The sequence below is a fragment of the Trachypithecus francoisi genome, unplaced genomic scaffold, assembly GCF_009764315.1.
Source record: "Trachypithecus francoisi isolate TF-2019V2 unplaced genomic scaffold, Tfra_2.0 Lachesis_group20, whole genome shotgun sequence".
In the NCBI taxonomy this organism is placed as follows: Eukaryota; Metazoa; Chordata; class Mammalia; order Primates; family Cercopithecidae; genus Trachypithecus; species Trachypithecus francoisi.
The window spans coordinates 40,291,185-40,308,000 of NW_022681466.1; the positions used below are offsets into that span (position 1 = coordinate 40,291,185).

Below are 16,816 nucleotides of genomic sequence, written 5' to 3' on the forward strand. Positions count from 1 at the left end.
CACACACACATAGTAAGAGCCTAATCTATCATGTAAAGTAGCCATTCATCTTTGAAATTTTATCTACATTTAAAAATTAATCTATCTGATACAGTGCCCATGTGCGGGGAGGGAAAGCACAGAAGCAAGGGATTCAGCTAAAACTTAATTAGAAAAGAGGATCAGAAACAAGAACCTGCACAAATAGAGCACAATTGTGTCTTATAAAATTATTATAATACTCTCTTTATACTTGATACGATTATATCAATAATATAGATTCACTTGTTATTAAGGTTTATTATAAACATGCAAAATTCATTGCATGATGCATTTGCAAAACATATTAAAATCCTTCTAGCAATAAAACATCTTTGAGCTGTGAGGCATCCGGGTTTCCTGATTCCACAGCTCCAGGCATACTAGAAATGGGAATCAAAACCGTATTATTTTTATCCCTAAGTGGACATCCAGGGCTGGAGAAGGGAGGAAAATCAATCAGTAGGGTCTGATGCTAGAGTCAACACTTTCAGTAAGTTACTGTACATCGTACTTTCATAAACGGCACTGCAGCCTATTAAATAAATAAGTACAAAAGGGGAGAGGGCGTACACTTCAGCTTCTTGAGAAGGATAACAAGGTAGGCAGCAAAATATTGGTGTGTGGGGGGTGGCTGTTGGCGAACAACACTGGTGAGTAGTGGCATGATGACTGATGGCACCCTGGATTGAAAAATAATCTCCCAGAGATTAAAATGAACGTACATACACACTGGCTTATCCTTGATCTGAAATGATTTCACATCCTTGTTCAGCAACGTCCTTAGACGATTTGGCCTCTTACAAAGAATGCAAGTATCAAGACAACTATCAGCCAAGGAGGGTACCAGATGACAGATTCACCCAACACTCATCTGAGGTTCTTTTTGTTTAAACTGGTAACTGCTGGACTATGGTTGGGTTAGGATTTGTCAATGTTTGGGAACAGTGATTAGGCTCATCCTGGCCTTTCAGATTGTAGGGGCTGTTTCCATGGAGGCAGAGAACGGACGCAGAGGGTATTTTGAGGCCTCCCCCACCCCCAATCCCTCCCTGCCCACTCTCTTGGCTTCCTGTTCTTGGATTCCAAGACGTCTTGGGTAGAGATGTTTCCAGCCTCCTGGGATGGGATAGGCTCATTTTAACATCTCTGGTTGGGGGATTCCGATGGTGAAAAATCCACAGACGGAGGGTATGGAAAGTATATCAAATTGTACCCAAAATGGGGCAACAGTCTGTTTGCTTTCTAGGAAGGGTTAACCTAGAGGCAGACGTAACTTCTACAGAATTAAATTGGACACTGTGCATGACGTACCATCTTCCACTAAGATAATGTTCTTGGTTGTAAGAGAGAGACCCTGAACAGTTAATCACATTTGGACTAATAACCCTACAATTTTCAGGCCTCCATATGGAATCAGACACAAGGCTGTGGCCTTAAAATTTTAGGGTTAAGGATCACTTCCCACCGTGGGGAGAGCTGGGGGCTGGGGAGGCATTTGTTCTCGCTGGTGAGTTTCATACTGCACTCTGTAAGATGGGGTGCACAAACTGGGGGTTGACATACGAGAACCCTTCAAAATCAGACTGGTCTATGTTAGCAATAACCAGCTGATCAGGTGGTGTTAAGACGGGCTGCCCTCGTGTGAAGAACTTGTCAAAGTTTTCTGCTCCTTTGCCACACTGTGGAGAAAAGACAAAAAGAAAGAAAGGTCAGTCCACATGACAATGCACAGCAGCTCTCCGGGGGCCCTCTCTGGGGAGGGGCACGGCCCTGGGTAACTCAGGGCTGGTTAGGCAGGAGGAATCTTGGAAGACTTGCAGGCCTACTGGATTCAAAAGCCAGGCACAGCAGACAATGAGGAGTTACCCAACTGTAAATCTCGAAATACCCCGAACAGAAGCCCTGGGTGGGAATGCACGGCTGGCAATGAGGCAGCAACAAGGGGACAGCCCCTGTCCCCTCACGTCCACCTCACCGAGCAAGCGGAGCTGACAGCATGGAAGCCACGCACGTGGGGCTGTCAGTCACAGCTCCGTGTCGAAAGGCCAGGACGTTGGCTGGGGCTGCAGGCAGTTACCCATGGTCCAAGCAAGGGGGGTGAGTTACTGCCGACATCTGGTTCTTTGCCGCAATATTTGTAATGAAAAACTGTGTTATCCTTGCCTTCCTACTGGGCTGCTCTAGCAACCCCAGCCCCTAAATTAAGCTTCAAGCGATATGAGGTAGGTGTTGCGGCAAGGCTGGGAGATTTGCACCTGGCCCAGCTAGGATTTAGCACACCTAGACACAGCTGGCCAGTGGGCAGGCTGGGTGACTGGAGCTCATTTGCAGGGTGGTCTCAGGCTGGAGGTGGTTTGTATGGCACCCTGGGGAGGCAGGGAGAGACCTGCTGTCTCGGCTCTTCTTCTCTTCCAGGGTCCACTGGGGTGCTCTGTGCACGTCGAGGCTGCAGGCAGAACTGCTGCATTGGAGTCTCTGAGACACATAGCCGCTTAGGCAGCATGGCCTGGTAGCCTGACCCCAAAAGTGGGGAAAGGGTGTCTCTTCACTTTGTCAGCCACCCACAAGGGTAGTGGCGTGTTGAACTCCCCAAAAGCCCAGGGTGATTCTGAAGCAGGAAGAGTTTCACTGAGGATCCTAAGAATGGTTTTCAAGATGTTGCCAATTATTGCCCTGGGACCTGCTGCTAGCACCACAGGGCCAATATGAATTCACGCTGAGCTAGCACATGTTTCAAACTAACTAGGCATCCTTGGGTCTCTAACAGAGAATAGCTCTGGATTAACTGTGAAGTGGGGTCCACCCAGTTTGCTCATCTGTAACACTGGGAGAATCATCACACCTCCTGCCAAGGCTGTCATGAAGGTGAAATGTATGGGGTTTTGCACAGAGCCCAGCAGAGGCGAGAGGCCATGCGTGCTGCTAGTGTTTTTATAAGGCAGTTGAAGTCTCACGGGCTGTGCTTTCTCAGCTCCTTTTTCACACTTTCTCTTCTAGGAGGTGTACTTGAGAACTTTTTTTTTTTTTTTTTTTTTTTGAGACAGTCTTGCTCTGTTGCCCAGACTGGAGTGCAGTGGCATGATCTCAGCTCACTGCAACCTCTGCCTCCTGGGTTCAATTGATTCTCCTGCCTCAGACTCCCGAGTAGCTGGGATTACAGGCATGAGCCACCACGCCCGGCCATGAAGCTACTTTCATTACCCTTTTCCCACCTACTTTTCATCAAATAAAACCTGCTCCTAAGTACCTGTTGAAGTGGAAAGCATGTCATAAATTCAAAGTAAGGTTTTTATGACAAACAGCTTTCCTCTCTGGGTTTACTAATTTTTTTTTTCTTTTTTGAGACAGGGTCTCACTCTGTCACCCAGGCTGGTGTGCAGTGGAGTGAGCATGACCCACTGCAGCCTCAACAGCCTGAGCGCAATTGTTCCTCCCACCTCAGCCTCCTGAGTAGCTGGGACTGCAGGTGCACACCACCACACCTGGCTATTTTTTGTATTGACAGGGTTTCACCATGTTGCTCAGCCTGGTCTGGAACTCCTGAGCTCAAGCAATCTGCTGGCCTTGGCCTCCCAAAGTGCTGGGATTACAGGCGTGAGCCACCGCACCCGGCCTCTGGGCTTATTTCCATTTTAATAAGCGACCACCTACTCTTTATCCAAGGAGATTTCACACCGCGATGAATGGTGAGTATGTGGGTGACATGTGTGGTGGGGCAGAGGGGATGAGAGGCAGGGGCTGTCTGTGTGCTTTCAAGTTGCTCTGCAGAGCCATACAGACATGAGGCTTACTGTCACATCTGTCCTGCCTCTCACACGTGGGGTAGCAAAGCTTGCGCTCTCACACCCTACATGTCCATGGTATATTTCCTTGGAAGAGCACAAAGCACCTCAAAGCCAAGGTCAGCAGAGGCAGAATCTGCAATTCACATTACCCTATGTGTACAGGCCATTTGCAAACACCAAGAAAGGCTCTTTGAAAAATAAATAAGGGCACGCTATTTCTTCCTAGGAATTCTGTACTTAATTCATCAGTTAAACAAATAGAAACCAACTTTCCTTGGAATTCCACATTCAGATGCTGCTGTGATGATGACAACAGCCGAATAAATAGCCCTCCTCTGGATATACCAGTGGTTCTCAACCAGGGATGATTCTGCCCCCAGGGAACTCACTTTTGGTCGTCAAGACTTGGGCAGGACGAGCCTGGCATCTAGGGGATAGAGGCCAGGGATGGTGTGGAACACCCTACAAGGCCCAGGACACTGCCCCCGCCCCAAAGAATGATTGGCTGAAAATGTCAACAGTCCTGCCACCGAGAAACTCTGGGATATACCAAGACTATCGTGTGAGGCTGAGTAGGTCCTAAGATCTGTGTGAGGGCAGACATGAAGCCAAAGTAGGGAATTGGGCAGAAGCAGCCGTATGCAAAAGAGTGAACAATGGAGAAGGGGCAGAAGTCCCAAGGCAAAAGCATTTGGAGCAAGTGTGACAGCTCAGTGGAGCTGGCTTTGGGAACATCCTTTTGGAACCTGATTCATCAATACTCATCGTCTGTAAGAATTCAAGTGAACCTACAATCAGGGCTGCCAGAGGCTGGGATGTGTGGTCCTTTAATAAGAGATCATCTGTGCTTCTCTTGATACTCACTAACCATGCAAAGATGAGCAAGAAGGAATTTCTGGAAAAAATATAATAAAAGGACATGAGTCCCCAAAAGGACGAGCAAAGCAAGCCAAGGTAAAATGTTCTCTCCCTGAATGGCGTGAAACCGGGAGGTGGAGCTTGCAGTGAGCCCAGATCGTGCCACTGCACTCCAGCCTGGGCGACAGAGCGAGACTCCATCTCAAAAAAAAAAAAAAAGTTCTCTCCCTTTTTCACAGGACACATTGGATGAATTTAGGGCTGCACAGATAGACTAGATGTCTAGGCTGGATGTCTGTCCTACTCTAAATTTATCAATGTGTTCTGCGAAAAGAGTACACAGGTCTGACCCTTTCAGTCCCGTCTTTATGGCATTTTAGTCCCGTCTTTATGGCATTCACGAATCATTGTCCAATGGGACGTTTCCAAAAGCCATGGCTTTACTGCCAAGGAAAAATAAAAAGCAAACTAAAAGGAGATCTCCCAAGCTCTAAAAAGGGGACCACAGAAACCTTCCCACTGAGAAGCCTGGAGAGGGAGGCTTGAGGACATCCAATTCTAAAGCTGGTGTCCAGAGAAAGGTCACTCCTGAGGGTGCCCACTGCTTGAAAAGCTAAGTACTATGATACAATGGGACAAAAATCCCTTCCTGGTTAAGGGCTCATGTTCTGCCTGTGCTGAGGTCTGCAGAGCTAAGGGGGAAGTTGTGGAGCCTAGATCAACCCAGTTGCTGCCCTGCAGTCACACTGAGTGCGGCTGTGCGGCTTCTGGTCTCAAAACTGCTCACTGCTGGAAACACCTTCCTCTTCTTTCTCACTGTAAATCTCTCTGGAATTTTCCTTGAACTCAAAGAGGGAGAAATCTCACTTTAACAAATGAAAGCTTTTCTTAAATTGGTTCTCTTCGGTGGAGAGACAAGAGGCAGGCACAGGCCGAGGGCGAAGAGTAGAAACTGAACCACTGAAGTTCAGCCACATCAACCATGGGACAGAAATGAGCCATGGGTAGATCTTAGCAAGCAGGGGAAGAAAGCCTGGAAGGGCTGCAGGATGACCTGAGGGTTAGATCAGCTCCGAGACTCAAGAACTTTTTATTCTTAAGGAAATCAAGCCACAAAGAAGTCTCCTTTGCCCCACCAAGAGCCAGGGTGCAGCACAGCTATTTCTACTCCAGATTCGGCGTGGTGAGAAGTATCGTTTCCTTTTCCACCACAGAAGGTCTGCCAATGTGTTATAAATGAGACTTCCACAGCTCTTAGCAAAAGTAGCCCTGGAAATAGACAATCTACTATCAGTCAAATTGGAGAAGATCTTGAACTACTCGTTTTCCAAGATGTTAATGTGGAAAACTACCCCCATCACCATCACCACCACCACTACCACCTCCTACTGAAAAAGATAATGAAAACCAGAGATTTCTGGATCCTTGGAGAAAGGAAAAGCAGTAGATTCAAGAAGCTACTGCATTCCTAATATGGAAGAGATTCTTCCTATTATCAATGATTTAACCTTACTCATCACCATGAGCTTGATGGGCAATGGCCTCAGGTGCCATCTTGGAGCTGAGCAGGGAGCAAGAAAAGGCAAAGAGGCTAAAGGGCTGAGGGGCACCAAGCATGACTGCACGAATGCCAAGTGAGTACAAGATGACTGCAGGCAGCCTCCCGCCACTCCTCAGGGATGAGGCAGGCAGGTAATCACCACCGCCATTGGAAGGGCAGCCTCTACAGCAGTCTGTGACAGCAGGCAGGTGTGGTTGTCCATGGCCTCAGAGCTCTAGACCACCCAACAGCACATGGCCGCTAAAAGTAACATTTATACCTTGTGAGCGAAACTGGGCTGGGTGTGCACTATCTCTACCTCCAAAGGTCACCCGTGTCTTTCGCCGACTGAGGCTTTTGCCCTCTGGGATGTGATAGGTACCACACGATGGGTATGGGACAGAGATAAAGGGGAAGAGGACATTAGGGGGTGGTCAGACCCAACCAGTCAGCATGTGACTCTTGAACTCCCTGAGACCAGGTGATGTTGGCACCCAAGGGAAAGTGGAGACACAGAGGGGAGAAGGATGTGGCCAGAGATCAAGAGTCCCAATGTATAGCTTTGGCAAACTCAATGCATCTCTCTGTGAAGGTAAGATGGGGATGTGACCATCCACCTTCCCAGGCTGTTGTGAGGACCCAGGGAACTAGCGGGCATGAGGCCCTTCCTCAATGAGGAGGCAGGACAGACATAAGGTACACCCTGTGAAGCAAGCGCCAGCATGTAAAAGGCACGTGATCAATACCTGAGGGATGAATAAACGTTATTAATAAGCTATCTCCCTCTTTCTGATCTCTGGATTCAGGATTGAACTCCTTTGTCATTTTTGATATTCCTACCCATTTGGTCAAACTGTCAATGAATGCAACTAACCCAAGATAAATCAGGTGTAGTAAAGATGTTACGAAACATGAATGACGTGGACTCTGGGTGGCATCTGGGATTGCAATGTGCCCCCACTGGAGCCTTGTGTGGCAAACACACTGCTCAATGCTCACAGCCCCTTTCTTTCTGTGATAGGGTGTGGGGGAGACTGAGATGCAATGCAGGAGTTGGCTTCGTGGCTGATTCTTACCTGTGAGAGGTCTCTGGGCATGAGCAATACACGTGTTGGTCTCACCCCTGCCCTTTACCTCGGTGTCTCAGTCGTGTAGAATACAACCCCGTGGTCACAGCTATGGGAATTATGGGAAATATGAGTAGCTCAAAACATTGCTGTTAAAAAGCAAAACCAAATAAAACCCAGAAGAGGAGGAAGGATGCAGAACAAAGAGAGAGTAAAGGAATGTTGCAAGACTGTGGAGACTAACGAGGTGGGAGCTATCCCTTACGATGACCAAAGGCAGGATGTGCTTCACCGTAGGGGAACCCTCACTTGTATTTCAAGTCCCAGTGCTGGGGTAAAGTGGAGCGCATAGCAACCACACCGCCACCATCTGCACAGCTCTCCAACTCGTGGTTGCACAGTGTCTTCATTTAAGTTAAATAACCAACAGCAGAAACGGGCTGGCGTGTATTGCTTGGGCTTCCTGGGAGGTAATGTCCATACTAAGGAGCCATCCAGCAAGGGGTCTGGCCATTGGTCTGCCCTTTCTCTGAAGATTAGCATGCTCAGGGAGCGGGCTTCGTGCATGACCAACACAAGCAGGGACACACGGTTAAGGGTTATAAAGTGGGGTTAGTTTGCTCATTTAGTCACCCAAGGTTCTGGAAACGTGCTCACCGAGGACCTGGAAGCCCACTGAAGCCAGTGCATTTTGGTACACAAAGTCTGGAGAATAAGAACGGACAAAGGAGAGGATTTGGAGAATAGTCAGTTCCTGGCCTTGGAAGTCCAGAATCAGGAATGGACACGTAAAGAATGCTATAAACCCATGAGAGCTGATGCGGAAACACCTCCCGGACACATTGCTAAGTGAAAGACACAAGGGTGTGTAACATGGCACAACCTCATCTGTGTATATGTTTACACACACAGCAACTTTCTGGAAGGCTACAGAAAAGATCATGAAGAGGAGGACCAGTAGTTGGGGAGATACCTTTTCATGTATGCCCTTCTCTACCACTTAACTGTTCATTTCACCAGATAGAGAGAACATGTTAATAGTAATTTTTTAAAGGGATTGGGACCCCTTTCACCTCCTGCCAACTTCATACAGTCTTTGGTTTCTCTGACAAACTTAAACAGTACTCAGCTCACCTACTGCGCTGCAGCATTATCTCAGAAAGGGAAAACTCTGTTCTGGAGGAAGGCTGATTCCGTTGATGAGTTTGCTGATAGACAGAGGCCAAAAGCCACACGTTAAATGAGGGGATTCCTTAGGTGTAAGAGCCACGTGTGTATGAGGGTGAAGGTTCTGGCTTATTGCGGGCTGTCATCTACGGAATAAAAACATGTACTCCATTTGGTCTTTATGTTAATGGCCAGATTTAGAGGATTTGAAGCTCTTTTTCCAAGAAAAGTTGTAATGGCCATAGTTCTTGGAAACCTTCACTGCCAACAATGGAAACCTGTCAATTCATACCATTTGATGTACACAGGGTCTGTATTTATGCCATCACTCATCACTGAAGCTCCCCGAGGCTTGCAACAGCCATGCTTATTTATAGTGATTATTAGTTTAAATGTCTCATTTCTTCCGATTTCTCTGCTAAGCAGAAAAGTATTTGAGAGAGTAATGATTAAAGAATAAGAAAAACTGCTTTTGCTTCTAATTAGCCAAGTAAAAGGTGCTGTCTTAGACTAGTGTCGAGGCTTAAATCAAACCTAGATACAGCATGATGTGACTTCCGTAGTCTCCAAAGGCTGGTTAGTGTTTGTATGTTGCCGACAAACCCTCCTATTTTGAGATCTCAATTTTAATTGGCATCATTGTTACTGGCCCAACAGAAAGGCCAAGAGAATGAAGCTGCCTGCCACCCTAGAGAACTGATGAGACGTGGCCCAGGCTGCCTATGGTATCTGATCTGTGACACAGCCATGCCGGGGACCCTCCCTCCTTCTTTCACCTGCAGAGCCCCTGCACTATATACCTAGCTTGCTGGAGTCATTTTTAAAAGTACACAGTACCAGGGGATGTCCTTATGTTCAGGAAATACACATGGAATTACCTAGGTGTAAAGAAGCATTAACTCTGCAACTTATTCTCAAATGGTTCAGAAAAAAGTAAGTATATATTAAGGTTGGTACAAAAGTAATGGCAAAAAGAATGGAAGGTAACGGCAAAAACTGCAATTACTTTTGCTCCAGCCTAACAGATGCGTGTGTCTGTACCTATACACAGACAGATATATAGAAAAAGAATGATACCGAGGTCAGCCTGTAATCCCAGCACTTTGGGAGGCCGAGGCAGGTGGATCACTTGAGGTCAGGAGTTTGAGACCAGCCTGGCCAACATGAAGAAACCCCATCTCTACTAAAACTACAAAAATTATCCAGGCATGGTGGTGAGTGCCAGTAATCCCAGCGACTCAGGAGACTGAGGCAGGAGAACTGCTTGAACCTGGGAGGTGGAGACTGCAGTGAGCTGAGATCGTGCCACTGCACTCCATCCTGGGTGATAGAGCAAAACTCCATCTCAAAAAAAAAAAAAAAAAAAAAAAAGAATATAACATGAACATGCTAAAATGTTACAATCGAAAAACATGGGTTAAGGAATGCAAAAGTTCTTTAAATTACTTTCCTGGCCCCTTCTGCAAGTCTGAAATTGGAAATTATTTCAAAATAAAATTTAAAAAAAAAAGGATCTTTGCACCAGCTTCGATAATTAAATGATCATCAAACTCTCTACACAAGCTAATGGCACTGTGAAATGAAGGACTTTGTGGTGACTGGGAAAAGGAACCCTGATTGTGTGTTCTCGCTGCAGGGATATCCTCAATGTTCTTATTCTCTTTGGCTCTGGCTGTGGGTCATTGGATGACAATGTCCTGAAGAAAGTTCTATTTTTTTTCTGCCTTTTTTAAAAAAAGAATACTTACAGTAATTTCACAAAAAAATGGCCATCGGTGAAAGGCCTATTTCCAACGTGCTCTGCCGGCCCACTCTGGAATACGTTTCTTGTGTTAACATTATAGATTAATTTCTCCCTCCCTAATAACCATTTAAGTACAGTGAATTATTCTGGCTTGCCTATGAACTAGCTATTCTGCTCCTTGGTGCCAATGGCTAGAACTGAAAAAAGAAAAATCAATTAACCTTATGCTCCTGGTATTTGTATAAACTGCTACTGATCACAGGCAAGATGAGTGGAAATTTGAAGGCTGTTCTTGGCCATTTCATTCACCTTAATTATAAATCAGAATAAAAGGCTACAAAATTCAAAGCGATGGTGGATCAGAATCCTGGAGCTTTTATTTTTCTGGCAAAGCAGAAAGCGCTTTCCTTCCCTCGGTGAGCCTTCTGGTTGCTGGGCCAAATCCCTCCTCCCCGTGGTGCCTCTATGCTCACCTGAAGCTGAGAGGCAGGGTGGACACCCACTGCTCCCTCAGTCACTGAAGATTACCCTTTCCAGAGGTGACATCTGATTTAAACTTAAAATTTCTTCTTACATAGATTCTTCTGAACATTATGGATCTTTCTTTCTTTTTTTTTGAGACGGAGTTTCATTCTTGTCACCCAGGCTATAGTGCAATGACGCAACCTTGGCTTACTGCAACCTCTGCCTCCCAGGTTCAAGTGATTCTCCTGCCTCAGCCTCCCGAGTAGCTGGGACTACAGGTGCCCGCCACCACGCCCGGCTAATTTTTTGTATTTTTAGTAGACAAGGGGTTTCACTGTGTCAGCCAGGATGGTCTCGATCTCCTGCCCTCGTGATCCACCCACCTCGGCCTCCCAAAGTGCTGGGATTACAGATGCCCAGCTAATTTTTGTATTTTTAGTAGAGACGGGGTTTCACCACGTTGGCCAGGTTGGTCTCGAACTCCTGACCTCAGGAGATCCACCCGCCTCGGCCTTCCAAAATGCTGGGATTACAGGCGTGAGCCACCAGGCCTAGCCTACAGGCCTCTTTTTGATGACTTGGGTTTGTTGTTGAGAATATCAGGCTGAGCTGACGGTCCTCCCTGAGCTGACTGTCCTCCCTGAGCTGACGGTCCTCCCTGAGCTGACAGCCCCCACTAAGCTGACGGACCTCCCTGAGCTGACGGACCTCCCTGAGCTGACAGTCCTCCCTGAGCTGACGGTCCTCCCTGAGCTGACAGCGCTCCCTGAGCTGACGGTCCTCCCTGAGCTGACGGTCCTCCCTGAGCTGACGGCCCCCACTGAGCTGACAGCGCTCCCTGAGCTGACGGTCCTCCCTGAGCTGACGGACCTCCCTGAGCTGATGGTCCTCCCTGAGCTGACGGACCTCCCTGAGCTGACGGCCCCCACTGAGCTGACGGTCCTCCCTGAGCTGACGGTCCTCCCTGAGCTGACGGCCCCCACTGAGCTGACAGCGCTCCCTGAGCTGACGGTCCTCCCTGAGCTGACGGTCCTCCCTGAGCTGACGGACCTCCCTGAGCTGATGGTCCTCCCTGAGCTGACGGTCCTCTCTGAGCTGACGGCCCTGACGCCCTGGGAGCAGAGGATGTTTGCCATTGTGCTTCCTTGAAGAGATCCCTGAAACCAGCTTGCTCTGCGTTTTGCTCATAAAGAGGAAGAGCTAGTTATTGGCTGCCTGTGTCCAGGGCTCACAGCACTGCTGTCTGCGGTTGTCTTTGCTTTTGTTTTTACAAAATAATCCCTGCAAAGTGATTGTCCCATCTTCCAGAAAATCATCATCTTCATGGTGGCACATGGTAGCTTTTTAGGGACAGACATGGCTCTGTCCAGGACTGGACTCTCCCACTGTTGACTACCAGAGGGGCAGGTTCTTCCCTCACATCTGAGCCTCCAGGCTTGCCACTGTCAGGAGAGATGACCACCGCCATAGGACACTGCCACCACCCGGGAGTCAGCCACCATCAGGGGAGACGGCCACCGCCAGGGGAGACGGTCACCATTAGGGGAGATGGCCACCGCCAGGGGAGACAGCCACCACCCGGGGAGTCAGCCACCGTCAGGGGAGACGGCCACTGTCAGGGGAGGTGGCCACTGCTAAGGGAGATGGCCACTGTTCCACACACCTGACACTGGTCACTCTCTTCTTTCTGTTCTCCTTTATGTGTGACCTTATACAGAATCCAGCCCACAGCTGTACTGCCGATCTTGACCTTAATGTCGCTGTGAGATGGAAAGTCCTGTGCGAACCTCCTGACAGATCATAGCATTATGAGATGCTTTTTGTGGTGGGATCGCATTTTGCGTGGCACTGTGGTCTAAAGGTTAACTTTAGTCAAGTCACTCTGGCAGTCAGGAAGAGGATTAAGACAGCACACTAGAGGAACCATGATTCCCTGATAAGCTCTGTAGGCTGTCCAGCAATGGAATACTTCTACCCTCCTTAGAGAAGTCAAGTGATTCTGGAAGACTCTTTCATTGGAGGTTCAAAAAATTTAAAAATTAGTAAAACAAAGATGAAAGACTCCTGATCCTACAAGCTCAATCTTATCTGTAGAAGCAGTTTGCAAATAACTGTGAGAACTTCAAGTCCCGCTACTGGCATTTGGTAATAAGCAAAGGTTTAATTCCATGGGAGCCAGAAGCGGTACCGCACATGAAAACAGCTACCTGTCCTTAAGCCTGCAAGACTCAGGGAAGTTGATTCACCAGTGTTTGCTAAAAAACCATCAGGCAGTCTTCACCAAGACAGAAAAGGCTGGTCAGCCAGGGTCATAAGAACTGCTGAGAGGCGAGAGCCACTCAGAAATGGGCTCGCAGTGAGAGCTGCTGGCTGCGTGACGTTTTACTGATCGTTTCTCCGGCAGCACTATTTAGGCTTGCATTGCTACGTCTCTCTTTGAAATAACAAAATGACCCGTCAGAGAATGCTCAGTTCTGTAAACACGTTTCACTTTTCAGTTAGCTCTGGGTCAGGGAACCATAGTACATTTTTCACCAAGGAAGCTGGAAAACCACATCCCAGAATAACTTTTCTACGCCGCTAGTTCTCTCCTGCTGCTTTGTATGAACCATGGCGTGTTATGCAGCTTCGACTCTGGTTGCTTGTTGCTGTTCTAAATGTCCTCTCCAGCCACTGGAATGGCTCTTGGCGTGGTGTCTCTGCTCCAGCGTGTCATCACTGAACAGAGTGGAGTCCTCAGAGACCGCTGAAGGCGGTGGTGCCAGCCCTTGCATGACATGCTGTGATGAGCCTCACTTGGCTGGCACAGTGCAAGGACTAGAGGAAACAGCTCTCAAGAGACACATTGCTGCCCTTCCAGGAACCAGAGCTTGCCCCACTTATCTCTGCCCTTGACACTCTCTGCTTTTGGACAGTGTCTATGGGTCCCCCTGCAGCCACCTGCTTCTATCTTCATTGTCGTTGTTCCCTCTGTGGGTCCATTTCCTCTCCGTCTGTATTCTTTCTACCTTCTTCCTCTTTTGTGCACAGGTTTTCCAGCAGAACACGGGCTTCTGCCTGAGAAGTCTCTTCCTTCTTTCTGGCCAGAGCTCTCACCAGGTAGGGCCTTTCACATGAAATCTCCAGTTTTGGGGCCTGGGTCCACAATTTCCGCCTCCATTTGAGTTCAGGGGCTATTTCTTCATAGCCAGGGGCAATTTATCTTTCCTTCTTAATTTTAACCAGCATTCAGTTAAAAAACAAAAACAAAAAACCCAGCAAACAGTAGCGCTCCAGGAATAAAATATAAATAAACACTGCTTCTAACTCAGCTGCCTGCCGTGGGTACAACTTTGCTCCCAGTGATTTCCACAACCACAGGGAACAATTCACATTCTTGCCTGCTGGAGCCAAGTCGCCCTCGTCTTCCCTACGTCTGAGCTTAGGGCCGAGTACCACAAAATGTGGGAGACTATGCAAATAAACACTCTCTTCTGCCATAAGGTGGGAATAAACAGAAAAAGACATGTCTTATGGTTGGTTTAGCTGCAACTCATCTCTTTCTGGAAAGTGACTGACAAGTAATTGGATTTTGCTCAACCCTCAAGGCAGGGTCAGTATGCATCTCTACGTTGTTCCTATGAAGAAACTAAGCTGTGTTCAAGATGCTATTGCATAACCTTCATGGTTTAATTTAAGACGACAAATAAATATTAAAGGTAAAAGAGGAAAAAAAAATCCCTAACAGAATTTTCTACTGAGGCCACCTGCAGCATCATTAATCACTCTCCCCACTCCCCCAAAACCTTCAGACCAGGTTTTGTATGTTGAGGGGCAGGAGCCCGTGAGAGCCCCCTGAAATCAGTGTGCAGGGCTGGCGAAAGAAAAGGTGGGGGTGGCAGATACAGAAGGGCCTTATTTGAAACGATGATTCAGGAGGAAGTCAACTGACCTGATTACTTTTAGTTTTTCTTCAGTGTGTGCTAAAAATATCTTAGAAAAAGAAAATCCAGTGGGCTCACCAACAGCAGTTTTATTCTTGGGGTAGAGGACACAGAGGCACACATGGTGAGGAAGTTGCTGCTCTAAGAATAAGGCTGTGTGCCACCCAGTTGGCAACTCTGCCACCCGAGGCGGGTCCCCTGGCCTGCTCATAGGGCACCTGTCAGAGGAGATAGATTTGGACAAAACCAGCTGCGCATGGGGCACCTGTCAGAGGAGATAGATTTGAACAAAACCAACACGGCAATGCTTCTGCAACTGACTGTGGCATAAAGCAGCTCTCTGCAGTCTCCGTGCAGAGGCACAATGTGAGCCGCCTGACGCTGGCCAAGATGGTGGCAGAGCTGGAAGGCACAGTCCGCCCAGCCCTTAGAAACAGGACTCCCCTGGAGGCTCGGCAAAGTGGCAGGTGGTGAGTGAGGAGGCTGACATCTTAAAGGCTCTCAGTTTACTTTGAGAGATATAAGCATGAAAAGCACTGGCTGGTCGCAATCAATAACTAGGGCCGCGGCATCAGCGCCAGGGCAGTCGCTGAGATGGAGCGATGGTGCAGTGGGTGAGGACACAGACTCATCCCAGTTCCACCACCTATCCGCTGTGTGCTCTCTGGCAAGTTACTCAGCTTCTCTGTGCCCTCCACTGCAAACTGGGGACCACAGTACCCATCTCACAGGGCTGTTGGGATGATTAAGTGAATTAATATTTGTAAGGCACTAAGAACAGGGCCTGGCACACAGTGTTTAAATAAATGAAAAAAAAAGGGAATCAAACAGGGAGAGTGTGGAAAAAGCTGACAACATCAGAATTGGCGGCTGACACTCACTCCCTGCAGTGGCGACAGTGGTGGAAGGGGGGCGGGGCCCAGGCCCTGCCTAGGGGCTGGCTAGGATGGGGTTGTGCTTCAGGGCTCCCATCGGTGCCAGGCAAATCCAGGAAAGCTGGAGACAGACACAAAGCCTGAGTCCAGCTGAGGACTGAAGGCTATGAATATAGCCCTGCTGGGTGCGAGTCCACAAAATCCAGACCCAAAGCAGAGCTGCCCTCACTCCCTAATTGTGCGGGGGTGCTCTGTAGCTGCCCAGCTGGAGGGCGAAGTGTGTACAGGGTTCCCCTCCCTGCCTTATTTGTCCTTACTCTCTGAAGGCAGCAGGAATCCTGGCTGCTGAGGCCACAGGACTGAGGACAAGGCTGAAACCTGGCCGGTTTCCTCACCCTGTACAAGCCAGGGGCCACCGGCCTCCTCTCTCCAAGAAAAGAGGTGAGTGGGATACTCCCAGAAGTTGGGGACATGGGGCTCAGAAAACAGAATGCTTTTCTGGACTCACCACTTTGGGCTTGAATGGTGGCTGGATCTCCCTGTTCTCCAGTTTTTCCCAGTCGATCCTCCGGAAGAAGGCATGTTCTCTCACGTCCCTCTCCCCCTCAGGCCCACAGCCCAGCCGCTTGGCTGGGTGTTTGGTCATCAGCTAGAAAGGAAAAGGAGAAAAAGAGAACAATGGATGTCAAGTGCTTCCCAGAGACAGCGCTTTCCATTTGCCTAGCTCTGCCTATAGCTCTGACCTTGTGGGTGCCTCGACAGCATCTCAGAGAGCTGACCAAGACACTCAGTGGCTTATACGGAGTGAAGTGCAGCCCTTCCTACGGTGGTTTTCAAGATAAGGGAACAGGGAAGCAATGTGAACCCATGGCCAAATGGAGTAAGAAGAATTTAAACAGACATCTCACACGTTATCTGTTTTGGAGACACCATGCTACACATGTATCTGGTAATAAAAAAAAAAGCACGCAATCACTAAATATTGTGTGTGCTGAAAGCATCACAGTCTAGCATCACAGAGAATGCCATAATAAGCATCATATGTCTATGTATTGTCTAGGCCAAAATGTTATCAAAGACTCATAAATTAGAAAAATAAATGCTATAACAAGGAAGGCGACTTGCCTATTGCAGGACACAGAGACAAACAACGGCTATGAGCTCTTTGAAGGCAGACGCCAGTTCCTCCCGACCTCAGTATCTCTCCCAAGTGCCTTGCTCTTGGATGACACATGACAAATGCCTCACAAATGATCACACTCACCAGATACTGTTAAGGGTATATTGTACTCCATCTTACTAAGCCTGAAAATAGCTTTGTGATCTAACTCTTGACCATTCAAAACTAGACAGACAAGTCACGATCAGCAA

General features: G+C 48.0%; 1 protein-coding gene across 2 annotated transcripts in view; it reads right to left on the minus strand.

The window, feature by feature from the left end:
• Positions 1 to 255: 255 nt before the first annotated feature.
• PRKCA (protein kinase C alpha) overlaps positions 256 to 16,816 on the minus strand; it is a 514,582-nt gene continuing 498,021 nt past the window's right edge. The window contains exons 16-18 of one of the 2 annotated variants that reach the window (XM_033183907.1): positions 15,954 to 16,094; positions 7,929 to 7,976; positions 256 to 1,700 (exon numbers count right to left, since the gene is read on the minus strand). In XM_033183907.1, the coding sequence (XP_033039798.1) occupies positions 1,536 to 1,700; positions 7,929 to 7,976; positions 15,954 to 16,094 (354 nt within the window). In that variant the 3' untranslated portion in view covers positions 256 to 1,535. The remainder of the gene's footprint in view (positions 1,701 to 7,928; positions 7,977 to 15,953; positions 16,095 to 16,816) is intronic. The other variant, XM_033183908.1, reaches the window with a different exon arrangement.